Source organism: Gallinula chloropus, assembly GCF_964237585.1.
Source record: "Gallinula chloropus genome assembly, chromosome: 3".
Classification (NCBI taxonomy): domain Eukaryota; kingdom Metazoa; phylum Chordata; class Aves; order Gruiformes; family Rallidae; genus Gallinula; species Gallinula chloropus.
In genome coordinates, this window is record NC_140087.1 from 94,492,791 (window position 1) to 94,516,760 (window position 23,970).

Consider the following 23,970-nt stretch of genomic DNA (forward strand, 5'->3'; position numbering starts at 1 on the left):
TCTGCTTTTGACCTGAAAATAATTTTGTCCTCAGTCCTGTCATGAAATAACTGGAAATGTGGCTTTTGAAAGCATCTTTTGGTGCAGTTTCAATTTTTTAATTCCTTTCTTACCTCTTTCTTTTCAACTCCATGAAATTCAAGTTGTAAAGCTCTGTTTGGTTCTATCTTCTACAAGTCAGTGGCTTCCATCTGCAATCCAGTTTTTGCACAAATACTGAGATGTTGACTTCTGCTCCCTTAACTGATGTTTAATGCCACTATTTTCTTCTGCTTCAAGTTTTCCCTTATAGTTAATCACTTCATTGTTGTCCACAAAGAAATCAAACGGCAAACAGTACTTGGGGCTTTGTGTCATAAGTATTCAAAGAAAAGGAAGCAGCATGAGCAAAGTGCTGTGCCTTTCTAGGTCAGTTGCTACAGTCCAGATTTGGGAACAGTTTCCTTTCAGCAGAACCAGTGGACTGTGTGCTTGGCTGTTGGGCTTTCTAAAGGGACAGTCATTCCCCTTCTAGTAAAAAAAAGGTTTACTATACCATGATATGTGGAGAATAAGAAATAATAAATGACTGTGCTCCAGTAATTGTAGTGGATCCTGTTTTGCATTGTTTTAACCAAGGATTCCTAACCTACCCTTAAAAAGAGCTGCATAACTAGGAATTATTTAAGGTTTTTTTGCCTTGGCTTTTAAATTATCTTGCTAAGAAAAGAAAATCAATGAAGAATTTTATGTTCTGTAACAATTTAGTAAAAATAAAGCGAGAAAATCACCATTATGTTCCCCTGTCAGAAATCTGTATAGTCCTTTTATTTATAGCTCCATGGAAACTAATACTTTTGTTTAACTTATATTTGCCTAAAGCCTATCTTTTAGAGGTGCATCCAGTCTGTATTTAAAAACATAAGAAGATGGAAGTTCAACTACTTTCAAAAGTTTTACAGTGGCTTGGTAGTAAAGTTGAACCTTATTATTTCTAGCAGGATATATCTGAATTTGGGAACCCAGGCCATCATTTTTGTACTGATTTTCTCTGGGAGTTAAAATGTTTCTATATATGTAATACTTGTATGAAATAACTGCTCTGCCATTATTTCTCTCTCAAATTTCTGTGTGACAAACTAAGCCTAAGAACACTCATAGAGCCATCAAGAGTTCTGGAACTTCTTATAGCAAATAAGTCACACTGATTATTGCTTATAATAGCTAGAAACAGATCTGTGCTAAATGGGTATGTCTAGTCACTTTTAAGCCAGATATGTTTTTTATGTTTTCGTCAGTATCATGTGAAAATGAGATCTATGATGTACCAATGTCATGAAAAAAAAACCAAAACCCCTTTTCTAAAAATTCTGTTAGTGATATTTTCCTTAGCTTACTTTAAGGTATATTATCTAGGACCTATATAATTTCATATTCTGTTTTTTGACATAGAATCACAGAACGGTTTGGATTGGAAGGGACCTCAAAGATCCAACCCCCTTGCCATGGGCAGGGACACCTTCACTAGACCAGGTTCCCCAAAGCCCCATCCAGGCTCCCCTTGAACACTGCTGGGGAGGGGGCAGCCACAACTTCTCTGGGCAACCTGTGCCAGTGCCTCACCACCCTCACAGGGAAGAGTTTTTGCCTAATGACTAATCTAAATCTACCTTCTTTTAGTTTAAAGCTATTACCCTTTGTCCTATCACTGCAGTCTCTGATAGTCCCTCTCCAGCTTTCCTGTAGCTCCCTTTAGGTACTGGAAGGCTGCAGTAAGATCTCCCGAGAGTCTTTTCCAGGCTGAACAAGCCCACATCTCTCAGTGTCCTCCTCAGTGGAGTTCCTGCTCTGGACTTGCTCCAGCAGGTCCATGCCCTTATGTTGGGGTTCCTAAGGCTGGATGCAGTACTAGAGATGGTTTCTTGCAAGAGCGGAGTAGAGGGGCAGAATGACCTTACTTGACCTTCTGGTCGTGCTGGTTTTGATGCAGCCCAGGATACAGTGGGCTTTCTGGGATGCAGGTACATATTTCTGGCTCATGTTGAGCTTCTTGTCTACCAACACCCCCAAGTCCTTTTCCTCAGGGCTTCTTTCAATCCATGATAACACTTTGTAATAAATAGACTGTAGAACTTGGCACAATGTTTCAGTTTTCCCTAGCCATAAAAAGAGGAATAATCACATAAATGGAAGTCACAGTTCACCTCTCTGAAGACTTAAGAATAACATTAGCAATTATGTTCCTAGCAGTGCCATGGTAATGTTGGTAACTTGTCCATTATAACTTTTAAATCTTTTCAAAGGTCATTGCCTGTTACCAGCATACACATTCAATGGATTCCTTGTCAGATTAAAATGGGAAAAAAAGTCTACTGAAAGGGAGCTCTCCTACTTTAAGGAGATTAGATAGAAGAAAAAAAAAATGAACAAGAATAAAGTATGTTAGAATGGCAAATTGAAAAGTTGGTAAAACTTCTGTAGAGATGTTTGCAATCGTATTCTGTTTTGTTGGTGTATTTACTTCTAAGAGATCTTACTGAAGCTTTCAGTGTCTTAAAAGGTGATCTGAGAATGTGAGTACTTGGTGGGCTGTAAAGTGTGAGCACTGGGCATCATGTACAGATGAGATGATGCTTGAGGAACGAGCAGAGCACGCTTATTGAAGTTAGGGTGGAAGGGCACATTTTTTTTTTGTGACAGTGGAAGGAACAAACCCCTTTAGAGCAGGAAGAACTTGACAAGATGAGACCTGAGCAGCAGCTCTTCTGGCCTTCTGGTTTCCTTGGAGATAGATGGCTGCAGCCTTGATTTGACTGAACCTGCCTGTGAAGGGAATAAATTAAAAACCGGAAAAGATGGAGGCAATGATGGCCACAGGAAAAGACAGGCAACACAGCTCAGTTTGCACATTTCTGATGTGACAGGAGAGGAAGTTTTATAACCTGTGAATGGACAGGTGTGAGTTAACTTTGGCTGTCTGCCAGATACCCACCAGCTGCTCTTACACTCCCTCTCCTCATCAGGATGGGGAGGAAATAAGAAGGAAAGCTTGTGGGCCAGGATAAGGATAGGGAGGTTGGTCATGGTCTCCGATTACCATCACAGGCAAAATGTACTCAGCTTGGGGAAGGTTAATTTACTGTCAATGAAGAACTGAAACACTCTCATCCCACCCTACCAGAAAACATTCCCCTGCACATGTTCCTCTCCGCAGGCAGAAGCTTCTGCCAGGATCCTGGTCCATTGTGGGCTCTCCATGGGCTGCAGCTTCCTTCAGGGCACGTTCACCCGCTTTGACAGAGTGGTCACAAGTGGCAGTGTGTGTATCTGATCTGCTCCACTGTGGTCCTCTGTGGACAGGAGGAGGGCAACCCAATTCAGCATTGTCTTCTCAGAGGGAGAATGCCTGGTTCACCATCTCCTCCTCCTTCTCTGACCTTTGTGTCTGCAGTGTTGTTTTTCCACACTTTTTTCCTTACTTCTCTCTCTTAGAATTTGCTGCACAGTATTTTTTACCCTTTGTTAAGTATGTCTCCGCAGAGGTGCCACCATCCTGGTTGAGTGGCTCAGCTGTGCTGCATTCATGCAGCAAGAGAAAAGCCTTATGCCTCCTGGTCACATCTCAAGTGAGGCAAAGAGGCACCAGTCAAAAGACAAGATTTTCTGTGTTCTCAGAGGAGACTAAAAATAAAAGTGTTGCTTGAAAGAAAGAAATCTAAGAGAATAATAAGAAAAAAGAGTAGTTACTGTTTCTAGAAAGTCCAGAAGAGACAAGTCAAAGAGACAGAAGCTGTCGCTTTTACTGCTCCTCAGTCTTTTAGTGCTGTGACTGCGCAGTGGTACCTGGAGATCTCAGTACTTCCTCTGATTTCTAAAAGGAATATTTTTTCTGCTGAGAACTCTATTGTGATTTTGTGATTTTGAGGGCAAGTTTCATTTTGGTATTTCATTCTTTTTGTGGGCTTGGTTGGTTTGTTTTAATCATTCACTGCTAGCAAATTATTAGTAGCAGTTACCCAAGGTCTGAATAGAAATAAATGTTTGAATGTAAAGAAATACTTGCTCTAGTAGACTTCATCTTGGAGTGACACTGCACCTAGATGTATAGACAGTTCTGTTCAGGAACTGCTAGCTACATTAACTACTCCTGTTCCTAACACATTCGTATTATTTCTTTGCTTTCTATTTAAGCTTTTTAATGTGTTGCTTGTCAGATGACAGTATTAAAATTGTAAAGTCCCACCTATGAGATCTTTTTATGCTACCAGTGCATTCAACCCCCTTGCAAATAATCTGTCAAAAGGAAATGCTGGTTTCTTCCTACTTTGTTGAGTACACTGGTGTCCACTGAGGCACTTAGAAGCTTAAGGTGATCATGGTCACTTTTTTCTAACTATTGTTGCACAAGGCTACTCAAAACAGAGGTGATGTCACAGCAGGGAATGAAGGAGGGACTTAAGAGCTTCATAAGCCTGAAACATCCATAGTTTAAAACCACTGGCAATTCCTGAAGTTTATTCCCCTTTGATTTTACTAGGAAATGAAAGTCAAATTACCTTTGGACTTCAGGCCTGGATGAGATCAGATCATTTTTGTTCTGTACCATAATCTAGATTTTTTTAGTTGCCATAAAGGTGCCAACTTTAGGAACGGTGTAAGTGTAGAGTGATGGTAACATAGCTCCCCTTTTGCTGAAAACATTGTATACCTGCTTTTCCCCAGAAACGGAAGAGAGGAGAGGGGAGGGGAAAGGAGGGGAGCGAAGGGGAGAGGAGAGGAAAATAGGACAGAGAAACTAGCCCCCTGATCAGTGAGGTATTACAAAATATATTTCTGTTCTGCTACTGGCAAACAGGTGTTTCTAATGGGAAGAAGTTGCATGTTTATCTGTGGGTGAACAGCGTTCAGTCTGTTAGCTCATTTGTCACCATTGAAACTTGGTATTAATTCTCTGTGTCTGTAAATTTTTAAGGGATCAAGCCTGTGCTGCTCTCATTGACTGCGGGAGCAGTAGTGATACTTGTTTTACTCAAACAGGTTTGGAAGGATTAATGTAAGGTTCCGTCTTTGAAGCTTAAAAATGATGGATTTTTCAACTACAGGTCAAAGTAGCATTTTAGATTCAGCAAAGGTTAAAAAGACCCATTGAAAATTAGAAGGTACAAAATTAAGTATAATTAAGTGAGCAATTGTGATGTTTCCATATATATCAACAAATTTGACTTGGGAAAACTAGCGACCCTAGATTATTTTTTATAATTGCCAAGTTCCTTAGTTACTCAAAGAGAATATTAATTCAACAGAATCTGGTCGCTTCTAGGTGAGATCGCTTATTAGGTTGGGAACTGAGCATCTGAGGGGCCCAAGAAAATCCTACTGTACTGGAGATGAAAGAAAATATTTCTAGTACTCTAGTTCCCTGCAAGTGTTGCTCTGATTTGAGAACTGCCTGGTTTGGGGTCATAGTTAAGATTCCATCTCCCATTATAAATAGGAGGACAAAATTGAAATAGCATTGGTGGTTAGGTGAGCCTGTCTCCAGTGAATCAGAGTAGCTGGCAATTTTCTGCTGAACCAGCTATTCCCTAGTGCCAAGCTGTAAATTCAGTCTGCGTTATCATCTGAGATAGGCAGGACTTGTTCACAGCTGTGCTGCAGCTCCGGCTGGCATCGGACGTCATTGTTCTTTTAGTTTGCTCTTCTGCAAGATTTGTTGGCGGTGTGGTAGCTCATCTAGTTCACCTGCTTGGGGATAAAGTTGTGTGTGGCATTTTTAACATAGTTGTGTGACTGTTCACTGAAACAGTTTCCTTGCCTGAGTTAAGAACAGAGCAGACGAGCACTTCCCTGGTAACAGAATGTACTCTAGTTTTTTGCAAGTCTAATGATGAACTTTTAACTGCAGTGCATCAAAATATAATGGAGGGTGATACGTGCAATTTCTTTCCTGCAAACGTGGGTTTATGTTCATATAAAAGATAATTTATAGGAGCAGTTTTGTAAAATTTTACAAGAACAATACATTCCATAGAAGAAACTGAAGATGTTTTAAAATAAGTTTGGAACTTTGTATGACTTTGTATGACTTTGTTTGGCTTACTAAGCCAAAGCTGTGAGCATTTGTCTGAGCTTTGAAGTTATCCTTAGTTACTTTGGTGATGTTGACATTTTTCAAATTTTAATTTTTGAATTATAATTAGATAAAATCTTCATATAATAATGGATTTTTAATTTATTCTGCTAATGAGCAGAGCTGTAACACTAGAAGCAGTAGAGATGGATACAAGTGAAGACAAATGAAGATGAAATAAGAGAAGTTATTGGAATAGCAGAAAAGCCAGAAAGTTTCAACTGTGAATTGAGATTTTTAACGAAGACTACTTATGTTTGGCAACAACAAATATAATTAATGTAGCAAAAGACTACTTCTAGAACCTAGACAAAAGGTTTTTTGGCAGTCTGTAGGACTATCCCCATCTTCCTGTGGGATGTATAATTCAATTAGTTTATGTAATGCTCACTAATAAATCATCCTATATACACCCAGCTGGAGAGCTTATAGGAAAATAAGTTGTTTTCTCACAATTCCCCGTGGATAACTGAATTTACATTCTGTCAAAGCAACCGTAGTGCCTGCAGGAAATCTTAGTGCCCTTGGATATCCTTTAAGAATTAAACCTTCTAAAGTTACAGGAGTATGAGAATAAATTTAAAATACTGGATTTAGCTTGACAATTTGGGTGGCAGCAGCCAAATGAAACTCCTGTGGGACTTAGGCAAAAACTAGGTTTCTGTGCAGATTTTTTGTTCTGGCAATGGCACTAACTAAACTCCGCTGCAGTTCTGGAGAAACATTAATTTTTTACTGCTACTTTGTATAGTTTTAATTTGATGGTTTTCCCATTAGCTTTATCAGAGGGAACTGTTATTATGTGAACACAAACATTTTTACATGTTTCTATTTGCAATATTATGCATTAATTGATAATAAAAAAGCATTTATCCAAAAAGGTGATAAAGGGTTTGTGTACAGTGATTAATATAAGCAATTTTTTACTCTGCCTAGAATTGTCTTACTAATGTGTTTTTTTTACACAGAAGTAGGCCCTGCTATAAAAACTTAGAAGGAATAATTGTATAAACTATGGCTCTGAAAAAGATGCTTTAAAATGTTAATGAAGGAATCATGACTGGGTACACATACTTAGGTTTGTGACTGCTTATATAAAAATATATTTGCCTTTCTGTAAGATTAGTAGGAACAAAGATAGTTTCAAGAGTGAACAGGAGTTGAAATCAAAGAATCTCTATGTAAACACAAACTGCCACAAATTAGAGACTTATGTTTATCAGGCAGTAAAAAAGTCCAGCAGTTTTCAGTCTTTTGCATTTGCCATTGAAATGAATAACTAACGTGTTTGAAAGCAGTGTGGTGAATGTTGTATTGTGTCTCTCCCCAGGAATGTGAATCTGTTCCCTGCATTAATGGAGGGTCTTGTCAGGATGCAGTCAATGCATTTGTTTGTACTTGCCTGAGTGGGTACACTGGCACGTTCTGTGAAGTTGATGTTGACGTTTGCAGTGAGCGCACATTGACCTCTGTTCTCTGTAACAATGGAGGGGTATGTGTTGATGGACCTGGAAGAACTTTCCATTGCAGGTCAGTATGATGCTGTCATATAACCATTTTAGTTTGTCACACTGATTTGCTAAGATTTCAGGGTGGTGTTGTAACTGTTTGCAGTATGTGAACTTAATTGGATTTGATCCTGAACATAGTGCTCAAAAATAAGCAGTTCACTGATTAATATCAGACCCTGCATCTGGAAAATAATCTTCTAGTGCTTTTCAGAATTATATGGGATATACATGTGTCACAGTTTATAAGATTAAGAAATAAATCATAGAATCATAGAATGGTTTGGGTTTGAAGGGATCTTAAAGATCATCTAGTTCCAACCCCCTTTGCCATGGGCAGGGACACCCTCCACTAGACCAGGTTCCCCAAAGCCCCATCCAGGCTGCCCTTGAACACTGCCAGGGAGGGGCAGCCACAGCTTCTCTGGGCAACCTGTTCCAGTGCCTCACCACCCTCACACATCTGCAATTACATGCTGCACGTTTCCCAGTATCTCATATAAATATACCCTGTTACAGTGTAAACCCATCACCTCTTGTCCTCTCACTGCTTACACCTGTAAACACGGGCATTCCTCACACCCTTCCACGTGCTCCAGCGTGGGGCCTCTACATGGGCTGCAGGTGGGGTCTTGGCATTTTCCATGGGCTGCAAGGGAACACCCGCTCCACCGTGGGTTTCTCCGTGGGCTGCAGGGGCATCTTACTCTCCAGCGCATGGAGCACCTCCTCCTCACCTCCACTGACCTTGGTGCCTGCACAGTTTCTTACATCTTCTCACTCTCTTCTCTGGTGGCAAAAAGCAGCTACTTGAGGGGTTTTTTTCTTCTTAAATGTGATTCCCACAGGCACTCTGACCATCACTGATAGGCTTGGCCTTGGTCAGCAACGACTCTGGCCTTGAGTCAGCTGATGTTTACAGAAAGCTTCTAGCTGCTTCTTGCAGTAGCCATCCCTGCAGCCCCCACTTCTCCTCCAGAACCCAGCTACGCAAAACTACAACATGGAGTCTCACCAGAGCAGAGCAGAAGGAAGAATCACTTCCCTTGACCTACTGGTCACATGTCTTTTGATGCAGCCCAAGACATGGTTGACTTTCTGGGCTGCAAGTGCTCATTGTCTAGTCATGTTAAGCGTTTTGTCAACTAACTTTCCCCAACATCCTTCTCTTCAGGGCTGCTCTCATTCTTTACCCAGCCTGTAGTTATGCTTGGGATTTCCTTGAACCATCTGTGTGACCTTGCACTTAGCCTTGTGGAACTTCATGAGGTTCACATGGGCCCACTTCTCAAGCCTGTCAAGGTCCTTCTGAATGGCATTCCTTCTCTTCAGCATGTTGACTGCACCACACAGCTTGGTGTTGTTGCCAAACTTGCTGAGGGTGCACTCAATCCCGCTCTCCATGTTTCCAAGAATGATGTTAAACAGTGCCAGTCCTTATACTGACCCCTGAGGAATGCCATTCATCACTGGTCTCCACTTGAACATTGAACCATTGACCATGACACTGAGTGCAAACATTTAGCCAATTCCTTTTCCGCTAAGTGGTCCATCTTTCAAATCCATGTGTCTTCAGTTAAGACCTCCAACAGGTCCATGTCTTTCTTATACCGGGGACTTCAGAGTTGAACATAGTAGTACTTCAGGTGGGGGTCTCATGAGACCAGTGTAAAAGGGGAGGATCACCTCTTTCAACATGTTGGCCACACTTTTTGATGCAGCCAAGGATACGGTTGGCGTTCTGGGCTGGAAACACTCATTGCTGGCTCATGCCTTTTTTTTTTTTTTTTTTTAATCCCCAGATATCCCCAGCTCCTTTTCTGCAGTACTGTTCTTAATCTCTTCATCCCCCAGTGTGTTTTGATACTGGGGGTTGCCTCAATCCAGGTGCAGTACGTTGCACTTGGCCTTATGGAACTTTATGAGGTTCATACAGGGCCACTTCTCAAAACTGTTAGGGTACCTCTGGATGACATCGTTTCCCTCATGTAAATCAAATGCACCGCTCAGGTTTGTGGTATCTGTGAATTTGCTAAGGGTGCATTCAATCCCACTACATCACTGATGAAGATACTAAATAGTCTTGGTTCCATGATAACTCAAAAATATTAATGTTTAGCTTAAACCTCTCCATACATGCTAACATAATTCACATTAGCTTACTTCTGCAGTTGACTGCTACCTGCTTTTAAAGTCTGTTTCTATAGCTTGTATGTCTGGTAATTTGTTTAGCTCCTATTGTTTAATCACCACTCTGAAATTTCGATCTTGTACATTTTCCTCTTTTTTCCGTGGCTTATGTTCACTCTAGCCTCCTTTTTTCAAGCTTTGGTTGCTTCAACTTCCTTTTTTCTTTCACAAATTAATCTTCTGAATTAAATGAAATTACTTTTCCTCTCATCTGCTTTGGAACATACGCCAAACGATGTTACCTTGCACTTACTTCTGAGCCCAGAAGACCATGATTCTGTGTAGGTTAGAGTCTCCTCATTTTGGGATCTGGCTTGGGATGTTTGCATTACTGGGACTGGTAAAACTGGAAATCTCAAGTAATGAAAATTGTCCAGTATGGCTAAGCATCAAATCGCCTTAACTGTGGACAGCTCTGCCATCTTCAGCTAGGATCTATGTGAGATTTTATCCAGTGTTATAGTGAATGGTTCAACTTTTCTTGAATTATATGGGAATCAATTACATGAAAAAACCTACAGGCTTCATCCTGAAATGAATATGAAAAATACCCTTTGGGATAGCCATTGAATTGTGTGTTTTCTGAAATATCTTTCTGTCTTCTAACCCTGGGTTTAAAATTAAAACAACTCATTGGAAATGAGAGGGGTGCTGGGAGTTGTAATTCAGTTCTATCCTGGGCAGACTGCCACTAAATCAGGGCTTCAGGAAACAGATTACCATCTAAAAGGATGCCCACCTACCTTGCTTTGTATTTGAGTCTTCTTAATTAAGAAACTGGCTGCCACAACAACAAACTCTACATAAATTAGCAAATTAATAATAAAGCTATCACTGGACTCAGGGGGGCTTTCAGAAGACAATTCAACCCAACCTACATATGGTTGATATGATGAGCATGTAATAGGAATTTTGTAGCCTTTTCATAGTGTTTTCCAAGTATTTTATGGAAGAGAAACCATTTCACATAAAGTAGTCAGATTTTTTTTATTCTATTTAATCCACAGTTAGTTCTTCCTCATTTTGCATCTTTTGGTCCCAGATGATTCAGTATGTTTAGCTTGGAATTTAAAATAGTAAAAGTTATAGCAATTAAACAATTTCCTCCCTCCTTACTCATGCTTGTGTTGAACTTTCTTCAAATGTGAATTTTAGATACCTTCTGCTGGCTAGATTCAGGAGTGATACTGTCTTGAGAAAGATTATCTGTGCAGTGCTTTCAGTCTGATCGGGTGAAAATAAAGTCAACAGTCCAATGACAGGTCTTGCCTTAGATGAAGTTCTTGAGTAGTATAGCTTTGTTGCAGTTTTTCAGCACATTATAGCAAATTTGGCTTTTATAATGTTTTTGTAGAGGTAACTTTTTATGTCATTCTGTCTTTTATCATGCACTCTGAGTAATTTGTTTTCAGAATTTAAATGTGTTTAGTGGTATAAGATTACTTTGTTGGCCTTAGTAATGTGTAAGGTCTCAAGAAAGTTTGATCCTGTCCTTTGATTTGTAAAGAGAGACTCATGCTTTTTAAAATGTACTTTGTGGAAGAGTACATTATTTGGTTCAGAACTGAAGTTTTTTTGACAACATCTTTCAGAAATTAGTTTATACTCACCAGACGAATCTGTGGGCTTGATTTTTTTATTCCAAGGGCAAGTAAGAGTGAATATTTGATCAACAGAATAACTGATGAGGAGAATGTAAAGATTTTTCTTCTAGCTCATGAGATTTTAGTAAAAAAGAATTCTAAAATAGGAATATGTTGTTCTACCTTCCCCCAAATAAACTGCAATTATTTTAAAAAGTTTATTTTGATATGTGCCACTCACTGGCACTTGTGACTGTGAACTGATTGTAATGAATCAGTAAGTAGTGAAAGGCTGGATACTGGTCTTTATAATCAGACATAGGTGTGAGAAGTTGAAGGACCTTTTACTCATACTTAACAAAGCAGTTAGTGTCATTTCTAAAATAACAGAACAAAATATTTCCTTGAATACTAAGTTAAAGGGACCAATAATGTTGTCAAAAGCCATCACAGTAGTCCATCATATACATCAGCTGTTTCTTTGAAACATCTTGTTGGGACCTACAAAATACACCACTTTCAGGCATATTAAAGTGGTAGAAATTATGCTGGAAAATATACAAAATTTGTCTAATTTAGCCTGACTTCTGACTTTAATAAAGAGAAGGGACTAGGATTATGACAGAGTGTGTCATATTAAATTGAATTCTAGTATCAATGAGAAGATATCCACAAAATGTGTAACTAAATTTTTTTCTTCCTGGGGTTTCACGTACCATTTGACTCAGAAAAGTTTTTTGTTTTCTTCTTTTAACTGTTCTTCCCTTTCAGTAAAATCAAACCACTCTTGAAAAAGTTTACTTTACATTCTTTTATATACATTTTTTATTATTTAATACTTTTCTTGCCACAGTTGGAGAACGTGAAGAACATCATGTAATTAAAAGCTGAAGCTGTCCTACAATTTTATTCTTGTGCTGCTTAGGAACTTTGGCTAAGAATAAACTGAAATTAGTACATTCTTATTATTATATTTTACTGATAAAAAAGCAAAGCAGAGTTAAAATACCTTGTTTCCATTTCCCTTCTTTTTTAATTTGCTTGACTTGTGACAGTAGAGTGTCCCACTGGAGCACCAGGCCTCATAACTAACTAGGGCTTCTGCAGACATTCAGGAAAGGGATTAAAACAGTTCAAGAGTAGTGACACTGAATGAGTAGAAAACTGAAATCTGAGAAACATACTACTCTATAGCTGTGGCATGTAGTCCATGCATTGTGTAAGAAATGATAGAGTAGAATGGTTTATCTTAGAGCATGTATGAGGTAAACAATATATTGCTAGTATGAAGGAGATAGTTGTGAAGATTGCCAGGGGGCACAGAGTCTTGTAGGGAAACCTAGGCAACTGTATCCAAAAAAAATTGCTTTTTAATTTTGTCGTGGCATGCCAAAGGAGTCGATCTGTATGATTTTAAAGAATCAGAAGTTGTTTTGGGCTTGATAAGTGACAGTCATGCATTTAAATTGAAAGCTGTTGCAGATTGCAAATCAAACAAACTGTAGGTCTCTTGAAGAAACAGTACTTAACCAGGGTGCAGCCATATTTTGAATTAATTTGGCTTTGTATGTCTCTGTAAAAAATTGTACTTAGCAAGTTCTAATAATCCAATCCGAAGTTGACAGATGCATCAATTGCTGTGAGGATAATGGAGTCCACCTTGAAAAAGTAAAGGCTGGAAGTTGGCCAGTGTCAATGATATAAAACACTGTGAGTACTTCCAAATATGTATTGCATTATCATTTTCCCTGTGGCTTCCTAGTCAACCAGATGACAAAACAAAATGTGATGGCACCATATATATGAAACTGCCTTTTGAATGGAAATGTCATTATTTATCAGTACTGTACATTCAGTCCTTTATCCCAAAGGAAATAGAACTATTATTTGAAGCTGTTCATGTCAACTGTACCTCCAGGCAATAATCAAAAGGTTCTTCTGTACTTCAAGAAGCTTTGCATGTGGAGCATTTGCACAGCTGTATGCCCCCATCAACACAAGTAGTGACTTGGTAAAGTGTTTGTTTTGAGAACCCCCAGATCTTATGTGCCATATAACAGAAAAGGCATGCTTCTGTTGGAAGTTTGTTAACTGAAAAGCTTCATTTCATTTATCTGTTGATAGACGGCTTGAAAGGTCTGACCAGAGCTGCAGAGTACACATTACAAAGAACTATGTAGCTACATTTCTCAGAGCACTGAGATAAACATAAGAACAAAGTAATTTATGATACAGAAGAAGTGACTCCAATTCAGTGGAACATCAGAATCTCTTTGAATGGGCAAGTCATAAAACAATAGGTTCTCACTTTTGCATGTGCTGTGAATACATATGCAGTACTCTCTTTCTCTTTCTCCTCTGTGTGAAAACAGATGTCCCTGCATTTATGTATAGATAATGATATGGGTTCTGCATGACTTACTGATTTCATAAGCAGCTACTTAGTTTTTTACATTTAGTGAAGCATGAATGTTTTAGGGTTTGCATTGTGTGGTAGGTTACATGAAAATACAACAATGGATGTACTGGTTCAAGCCAGGAACCATGTAACCCTGTATGCTATTTCCAGTAGGAAAGAATATAGAAAATCCAAGCATATTATTTGTCCTCCAATACTCCCACGTGCCCCCAAACTGTATATCCAAAAGTCTGTTCTGACATCACCTGTTCCATGACAAGGCCATTCAGCAAGCAGGCCCACAGGTCTAGCATGATGCATGAAAATGCCTCCCTTTTTTAATTTTAAGCACTGCTCCTGCCAGCTTTATTTAATGTCTTCTAATTCTAGTGTGGAAAAGGGGAATAAACAGCTGATTCCAAGTTGTCCTTTCCTTGCTTTTGCGGGCCATTGCCATAGTGTTCTATGCTACTTTGAGGCTTCTGGCTTGCCCAGTCTTTGCTCCTTGAGAAGCCATCCCAAACCTTTGGTCATCCTTGTTGCCCTTTTAAAAGGCTTTTTAATTTGTTTTGTCTTTGCTGATGTGAGGGGACAAGAAGTACACACAGTATCCAATCTATGGGTCAGTCTGTGATTTTTACAGTGGCATAGTGTTTTCTTTCTCCTTCTCTATTCCTGTCTTGGTAATAACTACTAGCTTCTCAGTGACCCTGGGAGGAGAGGGAAGAAATTGTTTCAGTTCTATTCTTGAGCTGGACAATCACTGAACTGTAGTTTCCATGGAGAATGGTTAGATAGCATTGGCATACTAACCTGTTCCTGTACCTTTCCATGTATAATTAGTATATATATAAATATGCGTATATATACATGCATGATTTTTCATTACATCACACTTCTGTATTTAATCAAAATCGTGTTGTTACTGTGACAGGTACTTGCGTCTCACTGTGAAAAATACTAACTGCAATACTATCAAAAGAAATAGTATAATAATAGTCCTGTATTTTTCTTTCTTTCTGGATATATCCCTTACTTATCCATGTGACAAGTTTATAAGAGGAAAAAAGAACAAGTGTATTGTAGCCTGTATTTGCTACATACTAATAACAAGTAAATGATGCATTTTATAAACTGTGTATGCTAACTGGTACTCTTAGCATTTCTCTACAATATAAACTAAAACCAGAAATGTAATCATAAAAATGTTAGCATGTAATTTTTTTTTAAAAAAGTCATTCTCCAAGTAAATTATAGTTCTGAAATATTTTTAAAATAGATGTTACAAACCTTGTTGTTACGAGACTTTGATGCTAATAGCCTCTAGACTTTCTGATAAGTTTTGATTAATATATTGCTTATTGCTGTCTTGCATATTCAGATTGGATCAAATTGATTAGTTGCTCTAGTGGTATGATACTGCATGAAAGGCAAAGGAATATATCATAGCTGTGAAGCAGCAACACATTTTAGAGAGTTTTCTCATACACTAACAAATTTATCAGGTCAAGATCACAGGATTTGGAATGAGTACTTAAAACAATAATGTGTCTAAAGATCTTAATGTGTGCAGTATGCTTGATGAAGTAGCTGCTATAGCTGTGTACCTGAATGCTTCTGGGCAGAAGCAGAGAAAAAATACCATCCTGTCACTCAAATGGGTATTTCTATTGATATTCAACCATTGTATCAAACCATTTAAAGTATATGCAGGGGCATTTTACCAATTAAAGAGCAATATAGAAATCGGGAAAGATTGGAAATGGTAAGAGGCTGTAAAACTGGAGGATGAAGAATTGTATCCCAAACATGGCTACCTTTTTTTGGATAGATGTATGTTGTGTCTTGTATTTTACTAGTGATATTTACAATGCTACTACTGCAGTGCAGCTAGTTAAAATTACTTCCTCACCTTACAGTTTTAAAGTTCTAAAATTAAACAGTAAAGTGCAATCTGCTAGAGAATTAGCATTGTCTACAGAGATGCAGACAGTGTCCAGAAGAGAGGCACTACAGTAGGAAAACAACACATCAAAAAGGAAAATACAAATCTACAAATCACCCAGCTGCTTATGTGTGAATGGCAATTATCAGTTTTTGTCTTCTGTGCTTTTAAGCAAACCTTTTAAAAATACATTGCCTTAAAAAGCAATGCTTCTACCCTATGTATATATCGGGTTTGGGTTTTGTGTTTGTTTTTCTAGCTAAGTTGCTTTCTGACTTCATGAAATGGAAGCCAAACAACAATAGATACTGGGACTCATGTTCATGGACCCATTATCCAAGATGATGTGACTGAACAATTTTGAATATGCCTGTAACAGAACATTTTCATTTTTTCTACCCACACATGGAAAATACTTAGTTCAACATTACCCAAAACATGGATGCCCAAATAAAATCCAGCACCTCAAACAAGATCTAAAATGTCACAGTGCTTTAAGATGTAGCTTGCTGATTATTTAGTCAGAATTCCATATGGAATACTAAAGCGTGCTACGCACATCACCTTTGATACTATTGCTGTTAACTGCCTTCAAAGGTTTTGTGATATTTGTGGCAGTCTTCTTTTTTTCTTTTTCTTTCTAAAATGTATATTCTGAGTGTGTGTATACAAATGGCACATGTAATACTAACAGAGACTTTGCCCGTTTATGGTGATTGTTGACAAAATCAGCAATAAATCTATCATAAAAGTTACATAATTTTAAAAAGATTTCTATACTTAGTTGTATTGAATTACCAAGTCATTTAATGTGACAGTTAAAAATGTGTAATATGTTATTGTTTAAAATCCTTTTTTTACTGTTTTGCAGAGTTACAACCGACTGGCATTTTGCTATATATACTTGTATCTTGAGTGACAGTCACAAGTTAAAAAAAAGGACTATGCTTCATGCTAGCTCAGACAGACACAGTTTACTAGAATCCTTGAGGGTATTTGTCAATAATTAAATGAGTATGTTCAGTGTTTACAATACAAAATAGTCAAAAAGTACAAAGAAGCAAAAAGCAATATTACTTCTTACTTTAAATACAGAAGTATTAATGTTTCAACTTGCTTTAGAAGGCTTTTTCTAAACTGCATTCGCTTACCCATGAACTTCACTCACATAGGGAATTTGAAGGACAGTATCAAGTCATTGCATGAAACAACAGAATTTCCACAGGTTTCATTTGTTTGTTTGCTTGGGTTTTAAAGGGCATGTATTGAAAAAGTTACAGTGTAGCTTCTGGCTATTTGGTTTTCCTTGTACCCTGCATGTAAAAAGTGAGAAAACAAAATAGGTCTGAAAAGATAAGACTTTTTTTTTTTTTTCAGCACAAGCTGTTTCACCTTTTCATTCAGATGTACAGACTGTTACTGTTCAGAGAAGGGCAATGGCAAGGGAAGGGCAAGGGAAGGAGAAAGGGAAAGGAGAGTATTACTCAGATAAATCTGTAATTTTTGAAGCCCAGCATAATAATATTTTTTTCCATCTAAGTTCAATATTGAAAGTGGACATTTAAAAATTAGTGTCCAAGGGAGCCACACGAATTTTGACAAATGCATTTGTGTGCCAGTATGCATGAATGTAGTATATACCTTAGAATTTGGCTCTGTATCAGTAAGCATAAGTAAGTTCATGTGACAGAGTAACAGTGGCAGGAAGATACCTTTTACCTAAAAAACCTTCTGAAATTTCAACTATTATTTATATTTACTCATATTTGAAAAATACATATAAAGTATTGTGCTCTGTGCCTGAATATGACATACAGTGTAATCCTATTAGTATTTCTCTAAAGTGTAATGACTCGTTTATATTATTGTAACTATAATTAAATATTCTGTCTGCACATGGTCTTACCTGAGGTGTTTTCATTATTTGCTGAAATTCTCTAATTTTAGTTGCATAGGAACCAGCTAAAGATCAGTGTTCACCTAGTTGCCATGCATTTGCACTGGAGTTAGTGCTTTTCCCTAGGTACTAATCTTAGTGGGATAAAATTTTCCCTTCAAAAACTACTGTAGCACAGTACCATGCAGTAGCTGCCATGGTCCCATAAAAAGATTTTTTTTTTTCTCTGACTGTGTACATTTGAATTACTTCATGTAGAAGTAACCTTACCTTAAAAAGCACTAGTGCTAAAACCAAGTCAAACAATTGTAAAATAACCTTCCTCATATTTTGAACAGTGCTGTAAATATTCTGTTTGCATTGTTGATGTAATTTTCAGTAATTTTCTGTGTAATGTTGGTGCAAATTTCTTCCTATTCATTATATCAGAGAACTGGGGAAGAGAAAATACAACATAGGAACTGCTATTTAATGTCAGACCTCAGTTTCATCTTGTTCCCTGTCTGATCCTGCATTGCAAATGGACCTCAGAGGAATTCCTGAAATAGTAATTTTTTTTTTCTTCCCCTACATCTTCATTTACCACCACATACAGGTCTCATTGTATTTGCTTATAGGCAGTGATTGCCCTGAAGCATAAGTTTAAGATCCTTCCCAAAGGTTATTTTGAAACATGTTTACATTGAATACCAGTATTTCTGTATCTCCAAAGCTTTCCTTCACATGTCTAATGCTAAAAATTGCTCATCTGTCATAAACACGGTCTGTAATAATGTTGTGTAAGTCAGTCATGTTCGTTGCTGTATATTTCTCTCCTTTTTGATTTCTTCCAGAACCCAGCTTTCCCAAAAGAAGTATTTGTCATTCTGGATAGGTGCCCCTTGAGACATTGTTTTCTGCGAGACTTTAGGTGCTTTGGTTCCCCGTGAGCACTAGGGAATATGTACTTTAGACACTAGGTAGTTTCATTCCTTATAAGTATTCTTGTGATTTTTCTCATTTCCCATCCACTCTCCTCTTGTGGTGGTCTTACAGTAAGAAACATGACTCCTCTTTGCTCCAAATAATCAGTAGAAACACTTCTAGAAAGTGAATAGCCCACCTTTGCTTTCCAAGTAATTGTAGAGGGCTGGGGGAAGTTAGTTGATTGCAAGACTGATGGAAGTAGGGAACAGAAGACACAATTCATCACGGCCAGCACTTTATTGGAATGAATATATTTTGTTTACATACTGAATATTCAACTGATTGGAAAATGGTAATAGAAACTACAATAATACATGTGAACACCCAAAGAGGTGAAAGAGACTGCAGTCATCAGACTAGTCTAAGACTGAAGTCTAGCTTATTACAATGCTTTTCACTTCTGAGAATTTACTGTTCCTATTTGGTAAATACTCTGACATTTACTGGAAGAGAGAAATCTATTCTTTGACTATGTTTGATTTTATTTTTTTTTAATCAGAAAACAGGTGTCTTCTGTTTTTATTCTATCCAGCTGTTTAATGATGTTTGATACAAGGCTTAGAAAAGGTTAAAGACTTTTTTTATAGCACAACATTTTAAAGTTTAAGACAGTTTGCTATCTATCCCACTTTTACTTCTTTACTGGTAACGACTTTAATTCCTTCTATGTTTTGTTTTGTAAATCTCTCAACAGTTTTCAGTATCTGCAGCTGGCTAGCTTCAGAAATTAAAATGGGACTCTAGGTACGACATTGGCAATATGAGTACTGAAGTCATCGTAGTGTGGTAAATGTTTTTAAAACCAGGATGTGATAACACTTGTGCAATGCCTTAATTGTATCATTTGAAGTGTCTTCACAAGAGACATACACTGGGAAAAAAAAGAAGAGAAGCCTCTGTTTTTTCTTCCAAGTCTTAACAGATTTGGAAAAGACAAATCAGTTTTAACTGAAAAATTAAATTTGTAGATTATTAATCTACAGGCCTATTTCCTGAATCTCCCTCTAACAGGACGTCTACCAGACACAGTACATTAGGTGCTGTTTAGGATTTTTCTGCTACAAGCTGGTTGATTGATTAAAAAAAATCAGTGAGGAAAATTTGACAGTGGTTTTGTGAGAAAAGCAGTATATTTAGTAGGTACTTTTCACTTTTTTAAGAAACGTAAGCGTAATAAAATGGATAGACTGTTAGAAAGTTGTCACTTGCCAGTATTCAAGTCATGTAAAAAATGGCATCTGAAGTATTGTTACTTCCCCGCTTCAAAGAGAAAAATGTATGTTAGACTCCAGTAAGTAACGATTTCTTTTGTTTACTGACTCACTGTATCTATAAGTTTGTGTTATATCAATAAGTATGTCTATGTACATAATATATAACATAACTCTATGTCCATTTGAGATAATATTTTTTCAAGACGCTACATGTAATCTGAAAGCAACAGTGCTCTTTTAGATTTAGTATGAGTGGCGTATAACTTACTGAATTACAGTAAATGTCAGCTGGTCATTTTATGTGACTGTAAAATTATATTTTGTCTGACTTTTCCTCTATTTCTGAGCTATAATTTAATGTCCTGATTTTTTTAATGTGGTCATTTTAAAATAAATAAATTCAAATTACATTCTTCTGATTTATTAGGGAGGAAAAATCTGGAAAAGTCTCCTTCTAGACTCCTTTTAGAGGCAAGCTGTTTCACTTAATACAACCATTAGACTATGCATTCTTTTGAACTATGTTTTGCTTTCAGGGTATCTATTTTATATGTAGGAGCCCTCACATATGGAATGTTAACACAAATAGCTTTAGCTCTGTGATTGTACCTTTGAGGTTAGACAGATAAATTGGGGTTTGGCTTTAGTTAGTTTTAGTTTGGCTTTTTTTAGGGTTTGGCTTTAGTTAGTTTTAGTTTTAGTTAGTTTTTTTTTTAGTTAGTTTTTTTTTTAGTTAGTTTTAGTTTTAGTTTAGTTAGTTTTAGCTTTCTTTGTTTTAGGAGATGACTTTAGATATGAGGGTCAATAAATACAAGTAAAATCTGAAGATAGCTAGTAGCACAGTAGCAAGATTGTTTAGACTGCAGCCTGACAAGGATTAAGTGGTATGAGCAAACATGACTGGACTCAGTATGTCTCCTTCCTTCGAGCAGGGAAAAAAAAACAAACTTGAAACCAGCCTGTCATAGCTGCAGTCATTAGGGTGGTACCATCTTATTTAGCACCCAGTTAGATAAGAGCACATCTACCACCTACTGGTTAGTAGTAGAAATAGCAGCATTTAGTGGGTTAAATAAAAGATACAGAGGCTGTCTTCTCTGCAATCCAGCTTCTCTCCAAAAACTTCATTAGACTGATAATAAAAGGTCTACACAGTCTTGTGAAATGAGGGGAAATAATAATAGAATCATAGAAATTTTAACTTGAATTTACCTCCATAGATCATCTAATTCTAACATTTGGCTTAAAGTAGTACCTTTACTAGTGCTGGATCAGGTCATGGAATTGCCTAGCCAAATTCTTAAGCCTCCAAAGAAAGGAACTTTACAGTCTTTCTGATTTTTTTTGCCAGATGTTCAGCTTGAACCTTCTTACTCATAATCTGTGGATTTTGGTCCCTCTCATATTTTCTGTCATTACTGAAACAGAATTGATCTCCATTATCTTTGTAACACTCCAGGTGGTTGCACATTGTTGTTCAAGCGCTCATTGGTCGCCTCTTCACAAAATTAAACAAGGTAGCTCCCTTAGCTTCTCCATGTTGATCATGTCAATTATGTGCCTGGTTACTCCATTCTGTGGTTTACTTGAAGGTAGAGAGGGCAAGGGAGGTGTGCAACTAGACATATCATTCCAGGTGCATCCACACCATTGCCAAGAATGTCTGAAATGGGACTTGGCATCCACTATAACCCATAGGTTATACTTTTCAGCAGGTCTGCTTAGTTATGAGCTCCTAACCTTTACTATAGCATGGGCTTACTCTGCCTCAGCTACAGAGCTTTGCTGTCCTCCTTACTGAGTTTCATGAGGCCTCTGTGGGCCCCGTCCTCAAGTGTATAAACTCTGGGTTAAAACTGTGCTATTCAGAGTGTTACTTCTCCCCCGTATACAGCTTTGTGCTGTGGGCAGATTCATGGTTACAACTTGATGTTGTAACCAATATTGCTGCGAAGGACATTGAGCAGTATCAATAACTGAGGTGTTCCACTCGTTACCAGTCATCAAGCCACTAGCTGCTGTGCTGTGAGATTGGCAGCATAGCTAATTTTTAGCTTACCTAATATTTTTATCATCTGGCTCAGATTTTTCTCATCTTCCAAACGAGAATGCTGTGGGAGATAGCATCAGAAATCTTGCTAAAGTCAAAATTGTAGCAGGTGTACGAATCTGGAAACTGAAGTAAAAGAAATACAAGCCCAGGCCACTAATAAGTGTGTTAAGGGATGCTACCAGTATGAGTCCTTTCAGAGGCCTGAAGCAGCATGCGTGGTGCATATTGCTGAGATTATTTGGAAATTGAGAGCAAAGCTGAATGCATGACCTGCTTTCAAATGAGAATGAATGCTACTCCTGGTAGCTCAGCATGATGTTTTCTTTACACTCAGAGCCAACTGCTTCAAAACAATAAAGAAAATCCTCTCCAAGCTGCATCTATCCTTCAAATAGGAGAGCAACAATAGCTGGCAGTGAGTGGAAGAATTCTGCCTTCTCTCTTGGTGTATTATTTTGGACAACTCCTTTCCTCATGACTCATACAACAAAATCCTACTCTATGATGAAAACTAGTATCAGAAATTCCTACATATATATATCTTTATACATATTTATACATACATATCTTTCTGCCTATTACATATACACTATTTTGCGTGAAATGAGTTTTTCAGGAGAAATTAAAAACAAATCTGAATTTCCAATATGCATATGTTGAGTTTAAGGCACATATTTTAAGTTGTTGTATTGAGCCATATTATTGTAAATAAAAAAAGCAATGTGCCTTTACCTGCAAAAAGTAAATGTGGTGTCTGAAGGAAATAGTGGGCACACTTGAGATGCAACATAGATTAATGTTCAGAAAATATATCTAGTCTTTTCAATTTGGGGTTCCTGAATCCTACCTTTAAAAGTGTAGGCTTTGAAAAGTTACATTAAAAATTACCATGACAAACTGGAGGCAGTGCAGTTGTCAGTGATTCTTGAATGTCACTATTTACATGCAAAATTACTTTCAAATGGCACGACATGTACATGGTATGAGAGAGGATGTTAAATATGTAACATTTACCATGTAGGCACATAACATGCATTCAATATTTAGTTTTTAAACAATGCCCAGCTAATTTTAAGTTTGTCAATTTCTGTTGCAATATTGATCCATCTTTGCTTCCAGCTCAGATTGACATTTTCCCCCAAGCAAAGTGGATCTTTACAATTCTTTCAGATGCTCCCATTACTTTTACTTCGTACCTTCCAAGCAATTGTTGTGTTTTAACCCCAGCCAGCAACTTAAGCACCACCCCTGCCACCACTATGGGAAGGGGAAAAGAATTGGAAAAAAAATTAAAACTTGTGGGTTGAGATAAAGACAGTTTAACAGGAAAACAAAAGGAGATAGTAATGATAAAAGAATAGACAAAACAAGTGATGGACACATTAAGCAACAATCACCCCCCATCAGCCAACTTCCCCCTGTTTATATGCTGAATACATCTCATATGGTGTGAAATGTCCCTTTGGTCAGTTGGGATCAGCTGTCTCAGCCGTGTCCTCTCCCAGCTCCGTGTGCAACTCAGGAAAAAACATTAGCAGTCTGAAAAAATGATAACATGAACATTTTTAAGAGCTAAGTTCACACTGCTGCCAAAGGAACACCTGCAGCAGCAGCATACACTGCACTGGGAGTAATTGGGAGTTGCCAGAGCAGTTTTACTAGCTGGGGGGAGGAGATGCCTGTCTCTAACCATCTGCAGTCTGCAGACCTGGCACAGGCTGTACGGGACTTTCTTTAGAACTGAGAAAGGTATGACATAGAGAAGTCTTCAGCAGTCACTTTTGTGTAGTCTGAGCAGTGCACCCTGTCAAAATAAATCTTCTGTGGCCGCCGACTGTGTATTAGGCCACCTACTGTGCCTAATACTTAACTAAACCTGCAGAAATACATGCAGGTAGTATGGAAGACTGCAGATTCAAGTTATACACCAGCATGTGGTGTATGTCTGTGTGTAACTTTTCCCTGCTGAACTGAAAACATACATGAAGTATGCTAAATAGCATTTATATAGGTTACAAAATCAAGTGGCTAAAGTATAGAAAACACCTAATTAAGTCAATATGTAAATCATGTATGTACAATAATACAGTTTTTGTGTAGCGTTACA

At 37.7% G+C, this 23,970-nt stretch overlaps 1 protein-coding gene across 1 annotated transcript in view; it reads left to right on the forward strand.

The window, feature by feature from the left end:
* EYS (eyes shut homolog) overlaps positions 1 to 23,970 on the forward strand; it is a gene marked incomplete at both ends in the record, with an annotated part of 784,773 nt that overhangs the window by 350,681 nt on the left and 410,122 nt on the right. Inside the window, one exon of the mRNA XM_084261159.1 lies at positions 7,440 to 7,639. Within this exon, the coding sequence (XP_084117285.1) occupies positions 7,440 to 7,639 (200 nt within the window). The remainder of the gene's footprint in view (positions 1 to 7,439; positions 7,640 to 23,970) is intronic.